Below are 23,941 nucleotides of genomic sequence, written 5' to 3'. Positions count from 1 at the left end.
GCCGCCCCGGCCCCCGCGGCTCCGTTCCCCGGCCCGGCCGCCGCTTTCCCCCGGCGGGCCGGCCGCCTGCATGTCGTTGCTGCCCGCCTCCCCGCCTCCGTCCTGCCGCCGCCGTCCTGCCGCCGCTCCGCCGCGCCGGATGCAGGTGAGCCCGGCGGGGCCTGGCGGGGCCTGGCCGGGGCGGGGGGGAGCGGGGAAACGGGCCCCGCGCCGCCATGTCGGGCCCCGCCGGGGCCGGGGCCGACACCCCGGTATACCCAGCTCTGTGTGGGTGTTGTTTGTCTTGGGGGGTGCTGCGTGAATATCCCAACCCGGGGATGAGGAAGGAGCTGGGGTCGCGGCTCTAGGCCTGGTGGAGACTGGGCCTAAAACCACCACCCCCCCCACACCTCCTCACCTCACCATCACCACCCTGCCCTGAGCTGCTTTTTGGGGGGTGCCGGGCTCCCCACCCCCCCCCCCCCCGGGCCTGGCTGGGGGGCGGTGGGGGTGGAGCGCGGCTGTGGGGCCCAAGCCTGGCCATGGGGCGGCTTGTCTTGGGGGTCCCCCCCCCCCCATATCCCACCCCCCCATATCCCACCCCGCCTGCCAGCCTTGGGGGGGTTGGCTCTGAGGAGGCGGCTGCTCCCCGCAGCGTGGAGAAGACAGCGGGAGCATCCCTTTCCCAGAAAAACCGGCCTCCGAGCTCAGGCAGGGCACCTAAACGCTGAGTTTTTGTGGCACTTCGGGGCTTGCTTTTTAAAACTGAAGTCCTCTCGGTGAGTAAGGCGGAGTGGGGGGGGGGGGGGGGCTTGGTTGCTGTCTGCTCTTTTCTTGCATCTGACCTGCTGGAATCTTCGCACAAGGAGCCTTTACCAGGCCATTTTTGAAACTTTGAGTAGGCTAAGTGTTTGCTCTGGGGAGTTACAGCTTTGCATGAGCTAGCCCGCTGACAGGAACTTTAGGTGGCCCTGTTTAAGCTGGTTTGCAACAGTTCAATTGGTACCTGTGCCGTCCCCTCTCTGTGGCTCGCTGCTGCTCAGCCGAACACAAACGCACTCCCCCTGCAAGCTAAAACTAACCTGGAGGGGAAAACACCTCATCTACCAGTCAGTCATGGTTGTACTTATTGTGTGTGTAGACATGGCTGATAACGAAAGTGATAATATGCCTATTTTTAGCCTCTGCTGCTCCTTTGAGATGTCTTTGCCCCGGTGTTTTTTTCCCCATCAAAATAATAATTAAAAAAAAGCACATTATACCTAACAAAAAAGGTCATCCCTGTGACACAACACAAGGAATTTCTAGAAGCTGTATCCCAGTTGGGAGGGCCAGAGAGCTCGGGCAAGGGTGTAGCCCAGACACAGGAGTTCTGGTTCTGCCTATCAACATGGGAAGGGGTGGTGAAATTCCTAGCGCCGAACTCGCTCCTCTGAAACGCGGCCCACTCGAGGTACAGCCACGTGCTGGTGGTCCCTCACAGAAGATAAAGGCAGGCTTTATGTCTGAGGTTTCCTGTGAGTGCTGCAGCCTGACCTGGCTTCCTGGACGTAGCCCTTCTCCCCACCGCTCTGTGCTTCGGGGTGGCTGTTGCACACTATTGAGTGCAGGCAGGTTCAGAGGCACCCAGGCACTTGCTTTCTTCCCCCCCATCGAGAGTGGAGGGCGTTTAGTTACGGTTGGATTGTTATGATTTTTTTTGCTCCAGAGCAGATGGGCATGGAATGCTCCTGACATCTTGCTGCTCCATGCTCTGGAATCACAACGTGCGCACAGCCCGCGGGACGGTGTCGGTGCATCTGAGTACAGCTTTTGTTTGCCTGTCAGCTCGGGTGTTACATCTCCTCACCCACTGTCTTCAGAGGAGACTGAAGATGACCAAAGCCCTGTTACAGTTTGGCTGGTTGAACTGAACAGGGAGAATATTGTTTTGCTGTCTGCTAAGCAAACACTGTTCAACACTTCAGTTTTCTTCTTCTCTTACTATTAAAAGTGAGGGTGGTCTACTCTGAGTACAGCAGAATTTAGCTTACTCTATCTTTTCTTCCTGTGGGGGCTCTTTCTGGTTTAGTTTGTGTATTTAATTGAAGGATAAAGTACAATGTAAATAGCTGATAGGCATTGCCACGTTCCTGAGCTAAGTTTAGGCTTCCTCTGTCCTTGGAAGCCACCATCGTAACGTGTCAGCAGCACGAGAGTAAGACTACCCATCATCAGACTGTTGGAAAAAACTTTGTTTGGCAGCTGCACAAACCCCAGTAAACTTTGCAGATTCATTTTAGCCACTGCTGAGTTTCCCACCAGGTCTATATGGCCAACTTCTGCTGGCACAGCTCTGTCTGCGAGCGCTGTGACGAAGTGTGACCCGTGACTGACATAGCTGTGCCAGCAGAAGCCCCAGCTGTAGAAGCAGTTATCTGCTAAAGTGCACTTTCACTGATATAGCTTGTTTTCGTTTTTAAAGGGTGTTTCTCCCTCTCCTGGTAGCCACGAAAGCACCGTGATCCCAGAGATGTAGCCTCATCAGACATTAGTGTGTCTGGCTCAGAAGGGACAACAGGTCAGGGTGCATTTTCTGTCTGTGCTTCTCCTCTCTTCATCTTCTTCCATCCCATAGGAGCTCAGTCACATTTGGAACAGGAATTCTCCAATTCTCTTCTGGAAGTAAGTGGTATTATGGCTGCTACTTGTTGTCTTTCCATCCAAAGCTGTTTCTAAAACTTCCATTCCACCCAATGAACTGGGAGTTTCCTTTTTTTTTTTTTTTTTTTTTCCTATATGGGCTGCGGTTGTTTCTCATTAACCATCTTGGTTTTGCAAAGAGCAAGACAGGCTTTTGACCAAGTTTGCCAAGCATGGTAATATTTAGCTTTCACACCAGTCTTACAAGAAATAAGCCAGAAAGTGATCCCAAGGTGTGTGTGGACTCTGGTAGTAAAATTAACAGGCATCACTGGAGAAAAATTAATTAATTCCCACACTGGGTGAAGTCTTTTCTTCTCAGTCTTTTAGATTGAAATTAAGTAAAGCTTAAATTGAGCTAGCTCCCAGCATCCACTGTCTTTTTGTTCAGAGTGAATGAGCACAAATAGGGAGGTGCATTTTTTTTTCTTATTAAAACCCTTTCAATATAATTGTGGTTTTAAGTTATAAAATTGTGTCAGTAACATGCATAAGTTTAGAGCAAACTGCAAAAAAAACCCCAAATACTGCTTAGATCAGCTTTAATCTGTTGGACACTTTTGGGTTACTTGGGTTTAAAGGGGGAGATAAATACGAATAAATGGCTTGCTTACTATTTACTGGAAAGAGCTTTTGGGGTGCCAGAAGGGCACTCAGGGCTCTGGGTGTAACCTGATTTGCAGAATACTGAGGCAGCAGATTATAACAGTGGAGCTTAGTTGTTTGGAAGCATAAAATGGCATTTGAGAAAACTTTAAAAAATAAGTTAAAGTATGTCTTAGGCATATTAGATTCAGGAGGATTTGCTGTGGATTTGCTACTTTGGAGCATTAAATGCTAAGCCTCTTGTAATATTTCCCCCCCCCCCCCCCCAAATTCTGGGGTTCTCTTGATGATAGCCTGTAGTCAAGGCCTGGATGCTTGTAACTTGAATTCTTCAGTTGAACTGAGTTTCTTCTGTCTGGAGCAGATTTGTTAGGGCTGCAAAGATGTAATGAGCTCTCCTCTGCCTTTGTCTGTGTCCCCTGTGTCGATTCTCAGTTCAGCAGTGGCAGTACTGTGGAACCTCACCTTCTGAGTAATTCTTTGGGTTTCAGTGATTTGTCTGCACAGCTTCTCCATCTCACCTGTAAAGATGAAAGCAAAGAGGTTTCTTTTTCTCTTTCTCTCCTTCCCCATCTTACAAGGCTTGTACATCTCTGGTCTGTGTCAGCAAACTTCACACAGGTACCTCCTGCCACAAGACTCCCACTCCTTTACAAAAAAAAACCAAAACAACTTAATGGGGACAAAGCAAACTCTGAAGTATCCCACAGGAGATGACAAAAAGAGTCTGTATACACAGGATTGAAGGGATCCATTGCTGCCTCTTTTTGGAGTAGATCTCAGAGAGTGAGGTGCCTGTAGCTGAACATGCTGACTGGCTTTGTTAGAAACTTGACAAATTCACAAAAAGGCTACGTGACAACTCCCTGTAATGGCAAGGCACTGGACTTGACCTGGTTCCTGTTATTTGGGAGAAATCTCCTCTTTTAGAGTTCTAAACAAGAAAAAACCAATCCACAAGAAAAAACCTAACCCAAACAAACAAAAAAGAAAACAACCCAAAACAAACCTGGAATTACTTTGCATAAAAAAGAGCAGCACTGGAAGAAAATCTCTCAAAAAAATTTGCTCTAGGATTGTGTTTAGAAGAAGAATTTTTGCAGCTGCTTGCACGTCCCTACAGAGGATCAATAAGTGTCTTCACAGTGTTCAGACACTACCAGAAAGCTTTTTGTCCTGGGTCTGAAAGGTGGTCATTGAAAATGTGATTAAAAGTGGGCAGAAATGCCTTATATCATTGTCCTACAAGAAAAAAAACATATTACCCCTTCCAAGGGGGGATGTTAAACCAGCACTGACAGAAATGCTCAGCAATTTTAGGTACAACTCATGTGCAGTCACTGAACACAGAGGGTTTTGAAGTCATAGGAAGCCAGCACTTGGGGCTTAGGAACAGGACCCCATTTAGCCCTTGTGTGTGTAATGCATGTGTAATTTAACTAGAGCTTGTAACCGGCGTGTGTACACAAGGAACAGATAAGGCTGTGTGTGTTCACCCTTATTGGGGCATTTCCTGATGTAAATGATTAATGGTGTTTTATGATTGCACAGCATTGGAGCTGTTTATGCTTAGAATGGGTTATTGTCTTTCACGTTCTGTGCGCCTAGAAAGGAGCTTTGTGTTTTCTCCAGGAAAGGTGTATAAAATGAGATAAGGGCTGTAGGACTCTCCCAGCAGATCTCCTAGGATGTGGTGTCTGTGGCATAGATGCATATTCTAACTAAAGTTAACACCACGTGTACATTGTTGCTGGCATATTCCAGATGTACAGCATGGTCCCTGTTAACAAAGGTGCCCTGACCTCCCAAGCAGAGAAATGAGACTCTTTTTGAAACTTCCACTTTGAGCACAAGAGTGAGAGCAGGGCCAGAGGAGAGAGGAAGAGGAGGGGTTTTTGCTCTTTGCCTCGCTGCTGGGATCAAAACAGCAGCACTTCCCAGGTCCATCGGGACTCTGGCACTGTTTCACTTGTCCCTCCAAAGTGTCTGTCTTGCTGACCACCATGGTCAGTACTTGTCATTGTGGGAAAAGTCTAGGAATAACAACCCTCAGGAGGGAGCATAGACTTTCAGAGTCCTTGGGGTGACAGATCTTCAGAAGGGTTTTTAGTTTTGGGGGTCTATCCCCCCCCATTTACAGCTTGAGGATTAGTAAATGACCATTTACAGACCCAAACCATTGAATCCTTCAGAGCACCCTGCCACCACGCCCACTGGTGTGAACTGGGATTCCTTACCCTAAACCAAGCATAAAGGCAGACCTATTGTGCCCTTGGCTAGAAGCAGGAGGAATTTTTATAGCTGGGAAACTACCAGAGGCAGCACTCCTCCAAAAAAACCCCTGGGCCTTTGGCCTTCCTGTTACGCACCCACCTGTGGTCTCCGGAGGCCTGTGTTGGAAAGGGGAAGGCAAATCAAAGCTCCCAGGTGTCCTTTTTCATGGTCACCAGTTCTTACAGTGCTACTACTGCAAGTCAAAAGCTCTCCAGTCTCCACCTGAAACAAACAAAAAAAACCCCAACAAAATCAAACCAACTATCTTAAATGCTTTTTAAAGGCAGGAAAATACTGGTGGGCTGAGACAACCGTGCAAGTGGTAGAAGAGAGAGGAATGTTGAGCCTTGCGTGGCTGCAGAGGCAGGTTTTGGTGTGCACTTCTGAGGCAGGCATGGAGAAGGGTCACCTCAGGAAAAATGAGGGGGAAAGGGAATTGCCTTCTGCTTAGCAATACACAAACTGTGGCTCACAGTCACAGACAGAAGGGATACCCACCTTTCACCTCACCGGGTGCCAGTGATTAAAAAGGAGCTTTCCCCACGTTAAAAAAATACCTTAGGTTTTCTTCTTAAGACACCTTGACAACTACAGAAACCTGCTTTACTGAGAGATCATTTTGAAAAGGAGGTGATTACAGGCTGCTGAGCAAAGTTTTATGAATGCTAATTAAGATGTGTGCCTTTTGGGTAGATTTTAAACCCAGAAAGCCCCTTTTGCTGTCATTTGAGTGTCCACTACCAGCTGAAACCACCTTCTTTAAGTGAGTTTGTTCTCTTGAGTTAAGAGACCTGAACCTCACAGTGGGAGCAATAGTGCAAAGTGACCCCATCTTCTTTTTGTCCTTGTTGCTTTGGTGTCAGGGTCGTCCAAAATACTTTAGTTCACCAGATTTCACAAACACAAAGGTAACTACAAAAAAACATCTGCTTTTGCTCAAACTGTTAGTAACAGTCAGGATTTGTAGACTGTGCTCCAGTTTGCTGTTTACCCTCTAGGGCTGCTGAATGAATTGATTGGATAGTTTTCCCCCTCGCTTTTCAGGAATGCTTCCATCTGACTGAACATCTTTGTGCCTTCTAATCACAAGTCAGTTTTGCTTGTTTTTTCCTTCCTAAGAAATGAATCTAAAGGCTCTCTCGGGAGGTTCTGGCTTGGCTTGGCTTGGAGTACGTCAAGAAAGGAGCACTTGAGGAAGACTTCCTGCTCCAGATTTTTATCTGGTTTGGGTTTTTTTTTCCCATCCAAGACTTGCAGGAAAATTGAGGAAGGGGGAAAGCAGAAAACATACTTTGTATGCTTTGCTGGATATGACCATCTTATAGTTCATAAACAGCAGAGTGGAAAGGTCCTGCAGATGTTTTCAAGTCTGTGGTCTGCAGCTGTTCCTGGTCCTAGTGCTTAATGCTAAGATTTCATGGCCTAGAAAGGTATTGAAGAGTTTCTGATGGAAGTACCCCAATTCAAGCACTTTTGTGTCTTCCACGCAAGCTAGGAAGTTTGCTCTTGGGGGTGGAGGTGAATGCAAACCCAAGACTTGCTTGCCTTACTTGTTGGAAGTCAATAAGCTTCCCGATCACTCAAGGGGGACATATCTCCCTCAAGTAAGCATCTTGAGTCAACCTTGACATGTGGAGAACATCCTTTGTTCTTCTTGTGGCTTCAGGCTGAGAGCTGGAACAGAATTAAAGCACAGAGTTGTCACCATGACATTCGTGAGGAGAAAGGCAGCTGGGAACCACTGCCAGCCTTTCCTGGCCTCCTTGGGAAAGGCTGGTTCCCCTGCTGCTTGTGGGAGCATGTCCCGGTATGTGCTGCTCAGCCCTCGCACACACAGCACAGGCTGCTGCAGGACAGAGCTTCCTGCTGATACTGAAGGGAAACTAATTTGAATTTGCAAGGGACATAAAAGTTGACAGAAATTGTGCTGTCCAGGGAAAAGAAAATGTTCCCCTTGGCTTTTTTCTTAGACACAGGGAACTCAGAGCTCCTGGCAGGAAGAGACCAAGTGGGGCAGTGCTGAATGTAGTTGCAGAAAACTTGTTAGTCCTTCTATACTTTAAAATTCAATTTGTATTTATTCTCTTAAACTAATCTACAAATGGCCCTGGATGTGGGAGAGGGCTAGCACAAGGATGAATTATCCACCCAGCAGAAAATTCCACTTGTGAACGCCTTTCCTCTAATCCCTTTTTGTTTTGGAAAGTTAAGAAAGCAAAAGGAAAATGGGGCCAGACAACTTCTCACATACCAGAATACAGTCACAAGTGCCAGGAAAAGTTGGGTTCAGATGGTCAGATGGCCCTTGGCTTGCATTTTTTCCTGCAACTAAATTACACTTTACCATTGGGAGTTTTTCAGTCTCCAAGCACATGTTTGTACCTGTGCAATAATCCACTTCCTTCTTAGTCTGGAGCAAAAGATTGTGAAGGAGTGGAGTTCATCAGATAAATAAGGAATATTTTGAGTGGATGAGAGAAGCACCTATATAAAGTATTTGAGACCTATGTATGGAATAGGATGGTTTTGGGGTGATTTTGTAGTACTAAGATCTCTTGGAAGTGTCTCACATTACAAGGTCACGTAGCCTTTTTGCAGACTTTTATCTGTTTCAATCTTGGATGTATTTTTTGGTCTATGGTTTGACTTGAAGACTGCAGATAGAGTAGCTCTGATGAGCTGCAAGGTGTTTTTCTGCCTGTTGTAACCACCCCTGGTTTGGGTGCTGCCAAACAAAGCTCCCCATGCGTGCAGAGCTGGTACCGTTCCATTGTAAATCGCCGGCCATTTATTTCATGGCAGCTGCAGGTGTGGACAGAATCCTGGCTCTTTATGCAAGGGAGATGAGTACAACTCCAAAGTATTTTCTACTAGGAAAATTATGTGGTTTAAAGCCTCAAACTGTCAACAATGCTGCAGCATTCCTGAATCCATACCTGCCTCTTCTGCATGCCCTCTGTGTCTGCACTCTTGCTTTAGGCTCTGTTTCTGTACAGGAACGGTGTGCATGCAACCCAGTGGTGAGTGAGGCTTGGTAGGAGCAGGCCTTCACACTGGATTTCTCTTCTCTGACTTCCTTCCAGAGATTACCATCTTCTTTGCAGGTTTATACAGCACTTAGTGTCAGGAGTACTTGGACCTCCTGGCACCTCAGTGCCCTGAAGGTGAGCGTCAGGGCCACAGCTCTTCGATGTTGCCCAATGGTTGGTGCAACTCCAAATCCACAGGGAAAGGGCTGTGACCAAAACTTAACATGATAGGAGGGAGAATGTGGGGAAGCTTTTGCAAACGCAGACATTAGGGAACTCTGGAATTAACTTCTCACGTGCTAGTATATTGAGGAATATCAGAAGACTGTCCTGTGTGAAAAAGTGCTGCAGACACTGCCAGAGGTGTTCCCTGGTTAGGTGATGCACACACTTCAGATGAAATCCCTTCAAGTGGCTGAACAAAGGAATCCACCCACGTTCAGCCTTTCTTCTGGCAGAGGAATGAGTGCAGTTTGTGTCAGTTCTCAGCCATGCCCCTGCCAGCTAACATACACCTCAGGGTTTGCTCCCACATGGCCTACTTCCTTCTAATAAACTAAATATTAGTGATTGTTCTGGGCAGCAGGGTAAGCCTTCTGCTAATTTTGGATTAGAGAGCAGGATTCCTCCTGCACTGAGTAGTGTCTGGACTCACTAAAGATCCCAGCTCTTGTGTGTCTTGTTGCAGTCAAATTGCACAGATGCTCGCAGTGAATCCTCCAGGTAGCAGCATCTCACTTTCCTGTCAGAGGTGAATTCCCTGGTCCCCACAGAGATTGTCTGGGGCTGTTGTTGCTGGAGTTTCTTGTTTTCCAGCTTGCTGGAATGCAGCTAGAAGAGTGTATGTTACTCATCAGCATTGATCCTAAAACTAAATCCAATATTTGGAAGTTTAAACATCGTGTAAATACACAAGGGAAAGATTTGGGGAATCAGATACAGAAGCAGCTGAATAACTGCTTTTTGATATCCAAATAATATGCTGTTCTCAGGCTCTCAGGCAAGCTTTTTTACTTCTTTAATCAAAGTAGTACATTTAAATATACCCTAGCAGCAAAGGGGTTTATGCCTATACACAGCTTTATTTTAGAAAGGTCCCTTTTCTTTCTCCTCTCCTGAGCACATAAGCCTAGCTCCTTGGAGCAGCAGTGCAGCATCCTGTGGCCTGTAATATGAAAAAGCTAATTTCCTGTGCCAGCAATTGCAAGACACTTTGCACTACTGGTGTGTACTTTTTCCTCCTTTCTTTTAAATTCTTGAGCTTTGGCTCATCCAAATCTACCTGTATTTGGACAGGGCAGGCATAATTTTAAAACCATCTGAAGTTTTCTGGTGACAGATTTCCCTGTTGTTAATTATTGCTGCAAAGAGCAGATTGTGAGCAATAAGCTGGCTGTTATACAGGGAGAGAAGCTGAAGTGCTGCTGGGCTTTGCTTCTTTTCTTGAAGTTCAGCAGCCTACCACCTAAAGGGCAAGATAACATCCGAGTCACAGAAATTATTTTATTTGTTCTTTTCTCCTAGCACAAACTTTTCTTTGAAGGATGAAAGTTTATTGATGATCTGAATTGTATTTTAAAGAAAGGAAGCAATGTTCATTGAGAACACCACTTGGGAGTTGCTGCAGAGGTGTGCATGAATTAATGATTCTGGTGTAGTTTTGTTCAAAAACACAGGTCGATAGCTGACTTCTCTCCAATTATTGATCCTGATGAGTAGAATGAGACACAGTATTGGCTCAGGGCAGCCTGAACTGGGTCTTTATCATTTCTAAGACTGACTGAACTGAGGTGTCAGATTAGGCTTGTCAATAAAACAGCTCTTTCCCTAGAGGCTCAAAGGGATGCTGGCACATCATGACATTTTAAGCTTACTCAGTTCTTAGTGGGGAGAATTTTGTCTCCCCAGTCCTATCACTGTCAGACCACTACCTAGGAAGATCTTCTGCTGGAAGGTGCAGCCACACGCAGCTGCTCTTCTGTGCCTGCAGCACAGGGCAGTGTTTTGTCTTGGTGCTTGCTACTGATCCAGCACTGGCTGCTGCCTCCTTCCCCAGACTCCCAATGACTTCAGCTCTTAATCCTTTAAGCCACTCTGTCCTGTATCTCATTAAAGGACCAGTGCTCTCCAGGGGATGGGGCAGCATTGAAAATGGGTCATTTCTCTGAACTACTGGGGGATCCTTGTGTAAATACATGTACTATTTTAAACCATCCCTCTGGGGGCTTTGGAATAGATTTATTTACAAGCTGTCTGTTGAAACTCTTCTTGCCCTATAGTAGACGCCTTGCATGCATTTCTGTTCAGCAGAGGAGCTTTGCTTTGCTTTTGAGGAGCTACCTGCCCTGTGTCTGCATGCAAACTAGCCCCTAAGAGCTGCTTTGAAAGCAGTAAATGTGAAAGGCAGCTGCAGAGACAAGTATTACTCTGTGACTTGATGCAGATATTCAGGAGTTGTCATGTACACAAAGAGGTAACAGACTGATTCAAACAGAGCAGAAACTGTTCTTTTTGAGTAAGGACTGAAATGTTAACTAAGTACAAACATTTAAAAATAACTATATAATACTGAATAGTATTTCCATGCAGTAAATAGTTCAGATGTTCTTGTAAGTGGGGGTGTGACAGAGGAAAAGGAAGGGTGGAAACCTGGATACTCTTGTGTTACCTGTGATTTAAGAAAAGATTCTACACTTCATTTAGAGGAGATGAGGGAACAGGGGGAAATAACTAGTGGGTGTATGTCAGTAGGACAATTAGCATTTCCATAAAGTGAGTGCCAGTTGGCTCCAGAATTAAGCAAATACAGCTTGTTCCTTCCCTTCCCACTCTTCCCCTTGGCTTTTGCTGCTTGCTTCCCCCCCCCTCCAGGATTTGCTTCTAAGACCTTCCTGTGCTTCTCTGGGCTTTTATGCTCTTTGTTGAAGTGATAGTGTGAAACCCGTGGGATCCCACCACCACTGAACTTACTGCCAGCTCCAGGTTCTTGGTCACTCCTGTGCTTCACTATTCCCACCCCCAACTTGAATTTCCCTGTGCTTGCTCATGCTGGATGTCAAGATGGGTAGAGGAAGTGAGCAGCCCCATAGGAGGTGGCTGCTGAATGTGTCACTGCAGCCTCTCCTGGGTCTGTTTGTCCTTGCCTTACAGGGCCCCCACAGCACGTGAGCAGAGCTGGTACCTTAACCAGGCAATTCCTTACTGGAAAGTAAGCAAGCTGTGTAGTTAGGGTAACAGACACTGTATTCCCAATCCGTGGAAACAGCTGAACTGCTGCACATCTTGCACAGTGAAGAACTCACTAATGAGCAAAGAGGGTTTTCTGTGAAACTGAACGTGCAAAACTTAAATAGCTTCCTCTAGCTGAGCCTGATCTGAGTGCCATATGGAATAAAAAAAGGATACTGGGGTTTGGACAAGTTCCATCATGTTGTTGCTGTGGCCTTTTCAGCACACTTCTGGGTTCACCAGCTTAAGTGGGTGAGTGCAAGTCCAGAATCCTGCAGGCAGGTTCCTCCAGGGGTGGCACCACTCTGCTAAGGACTGCAGCACTTTCCAAATTGCCAGCCAAGTTTATCAAGCAGTAGTGCTCTCTTCCCAACCCCGAAGTTACACCATCAAGAAGCCTCCTTCTTCCAAACCTGGTGAATGGCTGTGAGTTTCCCCTGACAATGACAAAGATAAAATTGTCAGGCAGGGGCAACACACTAATAAGAGTCTGTTTCCTTCTGCTTCTCAGCACAAAGGTGCCTTCTCCTGACCAGCTGCAGCTTAGAGGAGCAGCTTTTCATCTTCTCACCAGTGTGGAGATCTCACTACTTCAGTCTTTCCACTTCTGCTTATGCTGCCTACATCAGCTGCAATATCAAGCTGTAGTCCTTGAAGGACAGCTGCCTTTTACAAGGAAGGGCTGTGAAAATGACTTCTGAAGCTTACATTGTTGAAATATGTTCTACATATAGTTTATCTTAGTCCTTTAGCAGAAGTGGCAGTTCTATTGAAGCCTTCAGCTTTCAGTGTGTGTGAAGACCCCCTAAAAGTTTCAAGTTACAGAATTTAAGCACTGAAGCCAAGATTAACAAAGATGACTTAATAGAGCAAGCTTGGTTTTACTGATGTGGTTCAGGAAAACCCCCATATTACCTTGCTAAATTTTTAAGAGCATTAGCAGATGAGTACAAGCTGATGTGATTTGCTGACAGCATTACAGAAGGAAGGTCTTGTCTCTTTCCCACTTGGAGCCCAGATTATTTCCAAAAAGCAAACTGGGCTAAGGCCCTGCCTACAGGTCATTACAAAGGCAGAGTTACTGTTGCTGCAGACTTGAAAGGAGATAGAAGTCAATGAGCTTTAATGCTCTAGATTTCTACAGTTCTCTTACTCTGGATTCTTTCTGCTAAAGAAGAGGTTACTAGTGAGTAGAGCTCAGTAGTCCTACTGAGTTCATGCAGATGAGCCCTTTGCACAGCAGACTCAGTATGACTGCTGAGAAACAGATTTCTTGGATGAATTATAGGAAAATAAATACATCCTTTTACAGATTTATAAAACTAAAGATTGTTCTTTCAGTTGTACTTGTGGACTTAATTGTTTCTTGCTAGATCCATGGTGCTAAGCTTGAAAATTTTATTGTTAACCCTTAGATTTAATGGTCACTTCAAACTTAATCTTCTGCCTTGCCATTTATTTCCACTTACTGTTTAACTGTCCTTCTCTTGGTAGGATTCTTGCTTGTATCCAGGTAGTCTCTGTTTATGTATTTTGATCATACTTTCCTCAAAGATTGTTTGAAATCTCAGTATTGGGAAATGACAGTAACAAAATGCTTTTTTCCCCTGTTCTCAATCAAAATACTCCGTGATGAGGCATTTAAATTGATTTAATAGAGAATCTGTATTCCCAATCAACTCACTCAGAATAAGAAACTGAAAAGGGACAGTACCTTTGTTGGCAGGCTCACCATGCTCCTTGAGCTCTTGGCAGAGGCAGCATGTGCAGAGGTGATTGAACATGTTCCTGCAGCAAAACACAATGAAGAAAACTCAGATCCAAGCAAAAGACCATCAAAATTCCCCCTGCATGTTGTCTTGCTAGCATATTTACACTAGATACTATATATATTGATATACTAGGTAGCTTGCCTGAAGGTAACACGTATATACTTGTCCTAGCATTAGCACTTTTGCTTTAAATATGCTATATGTTTAACATACTCTTAAATAATCACTGTATTTCTTGATCTTCATCTCCTCCCCCCAAAGTTCTCCAACTCAGTTTTTGTATTTGTGGGTCTTGGCTGTACTTCTTCTCCCTTGGGAGACCAAAATGGGAAGACTTTTGTCATACACTCCTATAAAAACAGAGTGAGCTTATTACAGACAAGTAGCTTTCCTCTCCTCCCTTTGCAACCATTTAGCCCCGTTTACAAAATACACAGATAAAACCAGCTCTGTTTTCCAGCTCCTGGTCCAGCTTTCCAACTTTAACCAATGTATGCCTTTGTTTATACACACTCCGGCCTGGTCAGCCAGCAGGATTTTTAATTCCACCCAATGGAAGTGGATGGACACTGAGATGTTATCCTGCAGAGGAAGGAGGAATGATTCAGGGCCAGCTGCTGGCTGGTTTTCCAAATGCTTTGGCAGTTTGACTCATTTATCTACAGAGACTGAAAAAAAAGAAAATCACCAAGAATGTCACTCTGCTGGAGGCAAGGATTTCCAGTTGTGCCAGCACATCCCTGAACACAGGAACGAGGGGAAGTTGCAGGTCTCTTGGCTTTGCTTCCTCATTAGAAGCAGACAATTCATTTATGCATTGAGGTATGACAGAACTGAAGTGGAACAACACATTATAGTGACTGAAATTTAATAAATGTATCCTCTGACCTCTCTGGGGAAGGAACTGGTCATTATTTTGCAGCAGCACATAGCTCTAAGGGACTTCCACCTATCTGGCTTCCAAGTCCTCCTGCAACATAGACACCAAATAACCTGGACAGCTTTGAGCAGGCTTTCTCTTCCCAATGAACATAGGTTAATCCTTCTACTTGATGGGAATATTTGCCTTTGGAAGAGGAGATCTGACTTGATGAAAAGCAACAGTGAAGCAGTTCATCCCTCAGAGCAACCCCAAGATAGTTACTTTGGTCTGTTTGGATGTGCTGTGTAATGGAACAAAGTTTCTATGTTCACAGCTGCTGTTGATTTCCCCCACCCATACAAAAAAAAAATTACACTTTGAGTTAAAAATTTTCTTATTCCCTAGCAGTCTGTCCTTTTTTTTTCTCTTGTTGATGCAATTTCTAGGGCTGCTTTCAGCTTCTCCTTAAGAAAAACACAATTTATATTTCACACTGCTAGCTATATCCTCCCAATCTCATACTCTCCATACCTATATAACTTTAGAAGGTCATAGATAATTAAATCCAGAAGAGCAGTCCTCTTCTCTTCTTACCTGGTTGTCTGAAACACTGAGTATATAGAAGCTCCTGTTGTTGGTTGCCCAGAAAGAGGTGTCTTCAGAGTAAAAGCCTGTGGTGCAGCCTGGTAGCTCAAAACTGCCTTCTTTCACAGTATTCACACCTTCAGCACTGTTACATTATTCCTTCTTTTTATTTTTTTCTTTTGGCTTTTAACTGGCAGTCAGGTGCCCCTTACACAAAAGCCAGCAAGTACAACACTAGCTAAAAACAAAACTTCAAAGAGCACAGCCTTAGACCTTCTGCTTGCAACACTTCCAAACCAAATTGCCTCCCCTGTGTCCTTTTTATACACAGCTGAGCTAGAGCTGCTTAGGTTCACCTGGGACCATATCTAGGGCTGCAGCTGAGTAACACAGCTGTGCTGGTTATCTCTAGGCCTTTGAGGGTGCACTAGTGGCCAAAATGTTTCTGCATAAGCATGACGTTATTAGGAACCCCCAGATATCAACATTCAGACCTTAAATATTACTCTTACCACAGATGTTCTCATAATCAGGTTTTCTTTACACAGTTTCAGTGCCATACTGTGTAAGTTTACAAGGTTTGATTTGTAGTGGAGAACCAGCTTTAGCAGCTTCAAAAGTTTTCCAAGGGAACTCTTCAGAAGAAAAGCTGGCAAGAATGTTTTTTGGGGGGGGGCTCCCTTGAAAAGCAAAAAACAATGAAATCTATATGTTCTGCTCGTGTCACACCTGTGTTAGCTGAATTTTAGCAGAGGCCCTTCTTGAACCCACAGGGTGCATCTCTGCAGCAGCTCGGGCTGACCTCAATCAGCGCTGCTTCAGTTCCCACATCCCTGGCTGGATCTTCCTGCTTTGTTCCTTACTCGTACGTGTCTGATTTGGGGGGGTTAACTGACTCAGGGAACTCAGTGTAGCTCCCTGAAGACCGAGCAAAAATAGGTTGGGATTTTTTGGATATTGTTTTAGTTCCAGGACAAGCAGAGAGGGGGGAGATGGGAACGACAGGAGTTGGAAGCCCAGGCAGGATTCATTTTTGCGTCAAAAAAAATACATGTGGTGGCTTTCAAATCTTGCTCAATGTTGCTGTTACGCAGCAGAAAAAAATAATAATTTATATATTTAATTTTTTTTAAGGTTTGTTTTCTCTTTTCTGTAACTGTGGAAATTACACTGGTGCTGGTTTGACTCACTGCTACTTCAAAATAAAATGGATGTGACTAATATCTGAAAAATGCGCGTGTCGTTTGCCTCGCAGTTCAGGGCTCATGACATTGGAGGGCCTCTGACTGCCACAAATGGCTTTAAATTGGCAGAGCACTTCTGGTAACAAGCAATATTTCAACATCCTTTAATTGGGTTCCCTGCCAAGGAGGAAAATATCATCTTGAAGCTTTTTGAGGGTGTCACCTGGTCAGTGGTCATCTCTCGGCCCACGGGCAGGTATGGCTGAGTCCGGGCTGACTCAGATGATCCAACCATGCTGGTTTTAAAGTCTTCACTAACAGCCCCTGGGCTATTTGTCCAATTTGTGCCCTGCTGTGAGGAACTGGGGTCTGGCAGTGGAAAGGACAAGCCCCACTCTGGTTCCCAGCAAGCTGGAGGAGGAGACAAGTGCTGCTTCGAGCCTTTGAAGCAATGTGTGTGTGACAGCAAAGCCCCTTGGCTGGTCTGAGCCCCCCTGAGCTGTTTGCTATCTGTGTCTGGCTGGCCATGGCATAGCCAAGCAGAAACAAACAATTTCCAACTTGCTTTTTTAGCTGGAAATGCACCTTCAGAAGCCCGTAAGGAAGTAAGTGCAGCCAAAGCTTTTGCCAGCAGGAGGCAAGGCAGGGAGGAGTTCCAGGATACAGAAATTGAAATTTAAAGCCGCCTGGGTCTGGTACTGCTATAATATTATGCTGTGGAAAACAGGAATGTGAAGACCTGGTAAGCACAGTGTGATTCATAGAGGCCTCACCCAGATACTGATGCTGGCTATTGGGCAGCAAAACTTTGCCATGTCCTAGCTCCAGATGTGGTCCAAGTAGGGATTGTTTTAAGGTATGACAGATTAAAAGGCAAAATGAAAACCAAACCTGGATCAGTTAAAAAAATTGAGGATTAAAATCCAAAAAACTCCCTTCTGCCCATAGGCCTTAATCCCTTGTTGGTATTCTTCTTGATTTTCACCACCCAGCCTTCAGGTTTCCCCCCTTCTCATCTGCAGCATGCCTTGTGGATGAAATAAATAATTGTCAGGTCATGAAATCCCATTTCCTAGGACAGGATCCTGGCAGGTAATCCTGTGGCAGGGAGGTGACAGCTTTGCTTGCTGCAAAATGAGCGTGCTGCTTTTTGACACTGACAGACTCACCATGCTGGAAACACTAGGACTGTGGTCTTGATTTGGGTGTATTTCATGTAGAATTGGTACTGAGAAGCACACCAGGTGATCCTCTGGGTGCTACTTGGAGTTGTTAGGCTTGAACACAAGGGGTAGTAGCATGGCAATGTGCTTCTTTGCAGGCACTGGGGCTGGGACCACGCTCTGCCGAGCTGCCAGGGACTGCAAGCTCTCTCTTGGCCTCCTGTCTCAATTCATGGCTCTGCTGGATGTCTCTGGTTGGCTCCAGAGGTCTGGGAAAATCCAGGAAGAGCTGTGTGGAGACTTGCTGGAATGCAGATTAGTTTTGTATGCCCTTATGCTTGGGAGAAAAGGTGGAATAAGGCTTCTGTGGCTCTTGGCCGGGGCTGCTCCCTGCTTCTGCCCATGTTTAACAGTGAATAAATCCAGCAAAACCTGAGTACCAGAGATTAAGCACTCCTGAAGCACAGCCTGTAACTCTTGATTGTGTTGGGAAGCACGCTTCCCAGTTTTGGGGTTCTGAAAGGACAATGGAAGGATTTGGGGTCTAATCCCGTGTCCTTAAGTGATCTATTCCATTCATCACCCCACTCTGCAGCTGAGCAGTGTGAGCACAGAATCCTCTTACCCCGCAGCTTTCCTCACCGTATGACTTCACCTGGAAATAGAAGTTGGCTATAATTAGACACAGGGCTCACACCTGCCCTGTGCTGGCCACAGAGAGCCTTAATTCCCTGTGAATGGAATTTCCTTGGGCACTCGTTGGGGAAGGAAGCACCAGACCTGCAGCTGAGACCTTTCCCAGGGGACAACCCTGACAATTCCTGCTCCTGTGCAGTGCTGGAATGCTGTTTTGGCTACCTGCAGCAGCTGGAAAAAACTGCAGGATTTTAGCTCATGAAGGGGATGTGCAATCTTTGGTTAGTTGGATGAGTGGGAAAAAAAAACCCAAATCAACAACCTGAGCTAGTTTCCACAAGTTCTTCATAGTTTTCTGTCTTGTCAGTTCAGCAAACCAAACCAGTTCTAGTTGTTTGAAGAGCTTCCCAGCTCCTCCAGCCAGTTGTAGTAGGAATATATATGGTTGAGGAGGAAATTTCATGCTGTAGACCAGCTGCTTTGGATTTGTAGAAAAGCAAGGTTTGTGGATTGTGTGTGTCTGGGGAGGAAAAGAGCAGAGAACAGCAAGTTCAGCTAATCTTATGTTTTCAAACAACACCTCTCACTTCCCCACAACCTCCCAGGTCTTTCTCAGCACAATGGTCTTGGGGAGATACAGAGGGAGACTTCTCCCTGTGTCATCTGGAGAGTGTGTGTTTTTTGAACAGGACATCAGAGCTCTCTTCTGACAAGAATCTGGAGAATAAGATGGGTTGACTTTGCATCTGCATCTGATATAAAAGTGTTGGGTTGGGCTGTATGGGCTTGTATGCACAAGAACACCTCCTGGGAATTTCACCTGAGCTCATTTCATGTTTCCTACGCCATTAAGAGTAAAAAGGTCTTGACTGATCCTGAGCATGGAAAAGCACAAACCAAAAGCTAGATAGATGAAGCTAATTCCCCTTCAGACTGCAATTTCAGGTCTTGTCTAAGAAGAGTGCAGAAGTAGGCCTTGATATGTTGAAAATCCAGTAGTCAGGCTGAAGTCAGTGTAATATTTATTGTACGTGGACAGCAGGGCCTGTCTCTTTGCAGTGTCACTGGGGGGCTGATCTCCTGGCAGGCTAGAAATGAAGAAGTGTTGTTGAGCAACAGTAACAGTTGTGATGGTCTTTCAGACTCACAGGGATGCCAAAGGAAAAATATGATCCCCCAGATCCTCGCAGAATTTACACCATCATGTCAGCAGAAGAGGTAGCCAACGGGAAGAAGTCGCACTGGGCTGAATTGGAGATCTCGGGTGAGTCACTCTGCAGTTTTGGTTCAGTGGAGGAGTTGGTGCCCCAGAGTCACTTGCAGATCAAGGATCCTGTGGTGGGAGCAGTTTTCCTGAGTTGGGCAGGGAGGAGTAGCTGCCTCCCTAGGTTGCCTTGGAGCTTGGCTGGCTCTCAGCAGCCCAGTGGCTTGAAGACACTCACTCAGATCAGAGGGAAGTTTTTGGGCAGCACATCTGCTTCCCTAGAGCTGTACCTGTCTCTTTTAACTGGGAGGGTTAAAGTCTACTCCTAGAAAAGATACACAAAGGTATCTTCTGCAAGCTGTTGCAAGTGTTGCAGTGAAGTGGTAGAGTTTCACACTGGAAATCCCATGTTCTGACATCCCTCACAGTTTCCTAGAATCATACAACTGTTAAAGTCAAAAGGACCTTCAAGATCATCCAGTTCGAACCCCCCTGCATGGGCAGGGACACCTCCCACCAGCCCAGGTTGCTCCAAGCCCCATCCAACCTGCCCTTCAACACTGTCAGGGAGGGGGCTTCCACAGCTTCCCTAGGCAACCTGGGCCTCACCACCCTCACACTAAAGAATTTCCTCTTAATGTCTCACCTAAATCTCCCTCTTCCAGTTTTAATCCATTCCCCTTTGTCTTCTCATTACAAGCCCTTGTCAAAAGTCCCTCCCCAGCTTTCCTGGCCTCCAGCACACAGTGCCAGCTCATGTTGAGCTTCTCATTGACCAGCACCCCCAAGTCCTTCTCCTCAAGGCTGCTCTCAGTCCATTCTCCCCCCAGCCTGTATTTGTGGCTGGCATTGCCCTGACCCTGAGGTTGGCATGGGCCCATCTCTCAAGCCTGTCCAGATCCCTCTCTCTGGATGGCCTCCCTTCCCTCCAGCTTGGTGTGATCAGCAAACCTGCTGATGGTGCACTCCAACTCCACTGTCCATGTCCTGACAAAGGTGTTCCAGTTTGTACCTGATGGCTTGAGAGAGCAGACCTGACTGAGGAGGTGGTTCTTTGCTTTTCTTTTTTAGGTCGAGTGCGGAGCTTGAGTTCATCGCTTTGGTCGCTGACACACCTGACTGCTCTGCACCTCAATGACAATAATCTCAGTCGCATTCCACCTGATATTGCCAAGCTTCATAATCTGGTTTACTTGGATCTGTCATCCAACAAACTCAGAAGTTTACCAGCAGAACTAGGAAACATGGTATCTCTCAGGTGAGAGAAACGATTCTGGTGAACTTTTCAAAAATCAGGGATTGGGACTAAAAATTTAGTTGGCTTTCCATCCTTGTATTTCAAATCATTCTGAAAACTTCAAAATCAGTGGAAAGCTTCAGTCTAATTATTACTTTTGGGTTCATTACCCTACTTTTTTGATCTCTTACAGAAACATGTCTGTGAGCTGTGTAGTATTCTGCTCTGAAACATTCTTTAAGACTTGGTGTTTAAACCCTCCCTGGTTTAATTTTGAGTTCTGGGGGTTTTGTGGCTTTTTCTTGCCTTATGAAAGTGTTTTGGTCGTGCTCTGAAATGGGAAGCTTTGCATCTCTTTCCATAATACAAAAAAATTCAGGGTGAAAAGTGTCATCTTTGAAAATGAATGCTGTATGCCCTTTAAGGGTTTTCTTCTGAAGTGATACTCATCAAAAGTGGTTTGTTGCTTGTTGTTTGTTTTTGTTTGTTGTTTTTTTGTTTGTTTTTGTTTGTTTGTTTTGTGGTTTTTTTGTGGGTTTTTTTTTTTTTTTGCATTTGCTGCAGGGAATTGCTTTTAAATAACAATCTGTTACGGGTTTTGCCTTATGAACTTGGACGGCTCTTCCAGCTACAAACCCTAGGTTTGAAAGGTGAGTACAGTTAAATATTCCTGGGAGTGCTGGAGGGGGTCCAGGGGAGGGCAACAAATGACTGGGGGGGTTGGAGCATTTCCCTGATGAGGAAAGGCTGATGGAGCTGGGACTGTTCAGCCTGGAGAGGGGAAGGCTGAGGGGAGACCTTATCAATGCCTGGAAGTATCTCAGGGTGGTTGCAGGAGGATGGAGCCAGACTCTGCTCAGCAGTGCCCAGGGACAGGATGAGGGGCACTGGGCACAAGCTGGAACGTGGGAAGTTCATTGAAATATGGGGGAAAACTTCTTTACAGTGAGGGTGACAGAGCCCTGGGACAGGCTGCCCAGGGAGGGTGTGGAGTCCCCTTCCCTGGAGCCATTCCAAACCTCCTGGCTGCAGCCCTGTGGGATGTGCTCTGGGCCATCCTGCTTTAGCAGGGAGTGGGACTAGATGATCCCTAGAGGTCCCTTCCAACCCTAGCAATTCTGTGACTCTGTAAGTGCTCTTGAATTACTGGGGAGGGGGGGGATGTTACCTCAATGTTTTCTTACAGTTCATTTGAGATATTAAGCTTGTTGCAAAAATGACCAGCCAGTTGGGAAAACAATGCTTTCCTTTTTTAATGCTATTCAGCTTCCTTGTGAGCCTATTTCAAACCTGTAGGTAGGTAAATAAACCCTTTAACCTGCTGTGTTGTTGACTGAGGGGACTTGAGGGAAGGAGGTCTCTGTGTGCTGGTTGCTTCTGCAGCATCCCTTCCTGTGGTATCATGCAGTTCCAAGATCAGCCACCTAAATATCTCCTGAATCAATTTGTCCTCATTATGCAAGATTTTCTGTGGTTGGAAAGCCTGGAGAAAGTCAGGCAGCTAATCACTTGGGTGTTGTTTCATGCTGTTGGCAGGCAATCCTTTATCACAAGATATTCTCAGCCTCTACCAGGATCCAGATGGAACTCGGAAGCTACTGAACTACATGCTTGACAATCTAGCAGGTGACAGCCCGACACATCTGATTGACAGCAGGGGTTTAAAAGCATGCATTGGTGGCAGTATTTACTGGTACAACAAGAGTCTGAACTGCTGAAGGGAGAGGATTTTCATCTTTGGGGTGTTTGTTGTCAAGTGGTTCCAGTTGTACACACAAACACCCACTCACAGGCAGTGGAAGAGGTTGACAAGTCTTGTCTAACCTGTCCCATGTTGCTGTGTTACAGCCACTTGTTCCCACTGTTCTATTTGAAACTCTTCAGTTACCAACAAAGTGCAGAGTTTTCCTTCCTGAAGCCACTTTAATCCTTTTCTCTAGAAATGATAACCCAAATGCAAGCAGGATGACAAATTTTGATCTAGAAATACCAAGTGATTAAGAACATCCAGTACCTGAATTAAATCCTACTTCATGGTTCTGTAAATTTCACATTTGCCACTTGACCTCTGCTAAGTTAAAACACTGCAGGAATGATGGATGTCTGACCCACAGTGGGATTTACCTCTCATCTTCAGCAGTATATTCAAGGAGCAGGGATATTTCAGTGGTGCTTCTAGATTTGAAAGCAAGAAACAAGAATAGTGGTGAATTAAATCATTATTAAATTATTTTTACTTCCCCTGGAGGGTTAAAAAACTTGGGGAGATGGTATTGCAAAGCACAGTATGGAACATTGTTGTTCAGTTATCATTTTGACTTAGAAATTGCAACTTACAAATATAAACCCTGAATTAATCGCTGTTTTGGTTTGTTGTTTTTTTTAGTTCATCCAGAGCAGCTGCCTCCAAGGCCATGGATTACTTTAAAAGAACGAGACCAAATTCTGCCCTCAGGTAAACCTGTGGTTCTTTTCCCTGTGTTCACAAGTGATAGCCTGAAAACCTTTTTTTCAGCTTTATTTTCAGAGAACTCTTCTGTCTGGCTTGGATCCGACTGAAAACAGCAATTTGTGTTCATTTGTACTAAACCAGTTAACATCTGGCTGTGCTGGAAATACCATTTTTTGTCATTTGAATGGAATGCCAGTCATTTTGTTTCCACGTCAGGCTTTTTTGTAACTGTTCCAGCCACTGATACCCAAGAAAAAGATCTTTAAAAAAAAAAATAATAGTTTATCAGCAATAATAAGAACTGCAAAATAATTATACGCAAATGTCACCTCCACGTACAGGCTGAGCAAGGTGAGGGTTGGAGAAGTAAACCCGTGGAGGGCCTGGTGTTGAGGTCAGTTCAATGCCCTCTATGGTTGCTTTTGGTGAAGTGCAAGAGGCTCTTCCCCTGCACATCCCGGGTTACAGCCTTCAAAAACCAGCCCAGAGCTTGTCTAAAAGCATAAAAATGCTACTATTGTTCTTGCAGAAGACCAGATTAAAAGCCAGCAAGAACAACGTGGCAGTCCTCTTGTATGATTCCTCTACACTTTTTAGAAGTGTCAAGTTGGCAGGTCTTCAAACTTACCTCTGCTGTGTGTTAGGCAGGCTCACGTTGCAGTTAAGATCATCTGTCCCTGGTTTTATATTAAAGATATCAAGATATTAAAGATATCAAGATATAAAGGGTTTTCAGAACTTGGAATAAGCTGCCCAGGGAGGTGGTTGAGTCACCCTCCCTGGGTGTGTTTAAAAGTCATCTAGATGTGGCACCTGGGGACATGGCTCATTGCTGGACTTGGGAGAGTAGGGTTAATGGTTGGACTTGCTGATCTTGAAGGTCTTTTCCAACCTTAGTGATTCTGTGATTCTGAAACCAATTGAAAAAAATTTTCCTGAAACAGGAAATGCCCAAAAGTCCTGCAAGCCACAGCTTTAAAATCTGCATTTCTGTTTCAAATTCCCTTGCAAATCAGTATCTTCATGGAGTTTTACAGACCTTGGGTTT

At 45.4% G+C, this 23,941-nt stretch overlaps 1 protein-coding gene across 1 annotated transcript in view; it reads left to right on the top strand.

The window, feature by feature from the left end:
- Positions 1-23,941, top strand: part of CNOT6L (CCR4-NOT transcription complex subunit 6 like) — a 32,720-nt gene continuing 8,779 nt past the window's right edge. The window contains exons 1-6 of the mRNA XM_051619477.1: positions 1-145; positions 19,143-19,264; positions 20,276-20,462; positions 21,006-21,091; positions 21,978-22,067; positions 22,828-22,896. Coding sequence (XP_051475437.1) covers positions 19,153-19,264; positions 20,276-20,462; positions 21,006-21,091; positions 21,978-22,067; positions 22,828-22,896 — 544 coding nt within the window. The 5' untranslated portion in view covers positions 1-145; positions 19,143-19,152. The remainder of the gene's footprint in view (positions 146-19,142; positions 19,265-20,275; positions 20,463-21,005; positions 21,092-21,977; positions 22,068-22,827; positions 22,897-23,941) is intronic.

This window comes from Apus apus, chromosome 4, assembly GCF_020740795.1.
Source record: "Apus apus isolate bApuApu2 chromosome 4, bApuApu2.pri.cur, whole genome shotgun sequence".
NCBI classification, from domain to species: Eukaryota; Metazoa; Chordata; class Aves; order Apodiformes; family Apodidae; genus Apus; species Apus apus.
Note: the sequence above shows the minus strand (reverse complement) of the source record. Positions and strands in the feature narration are given on the sequence as shown.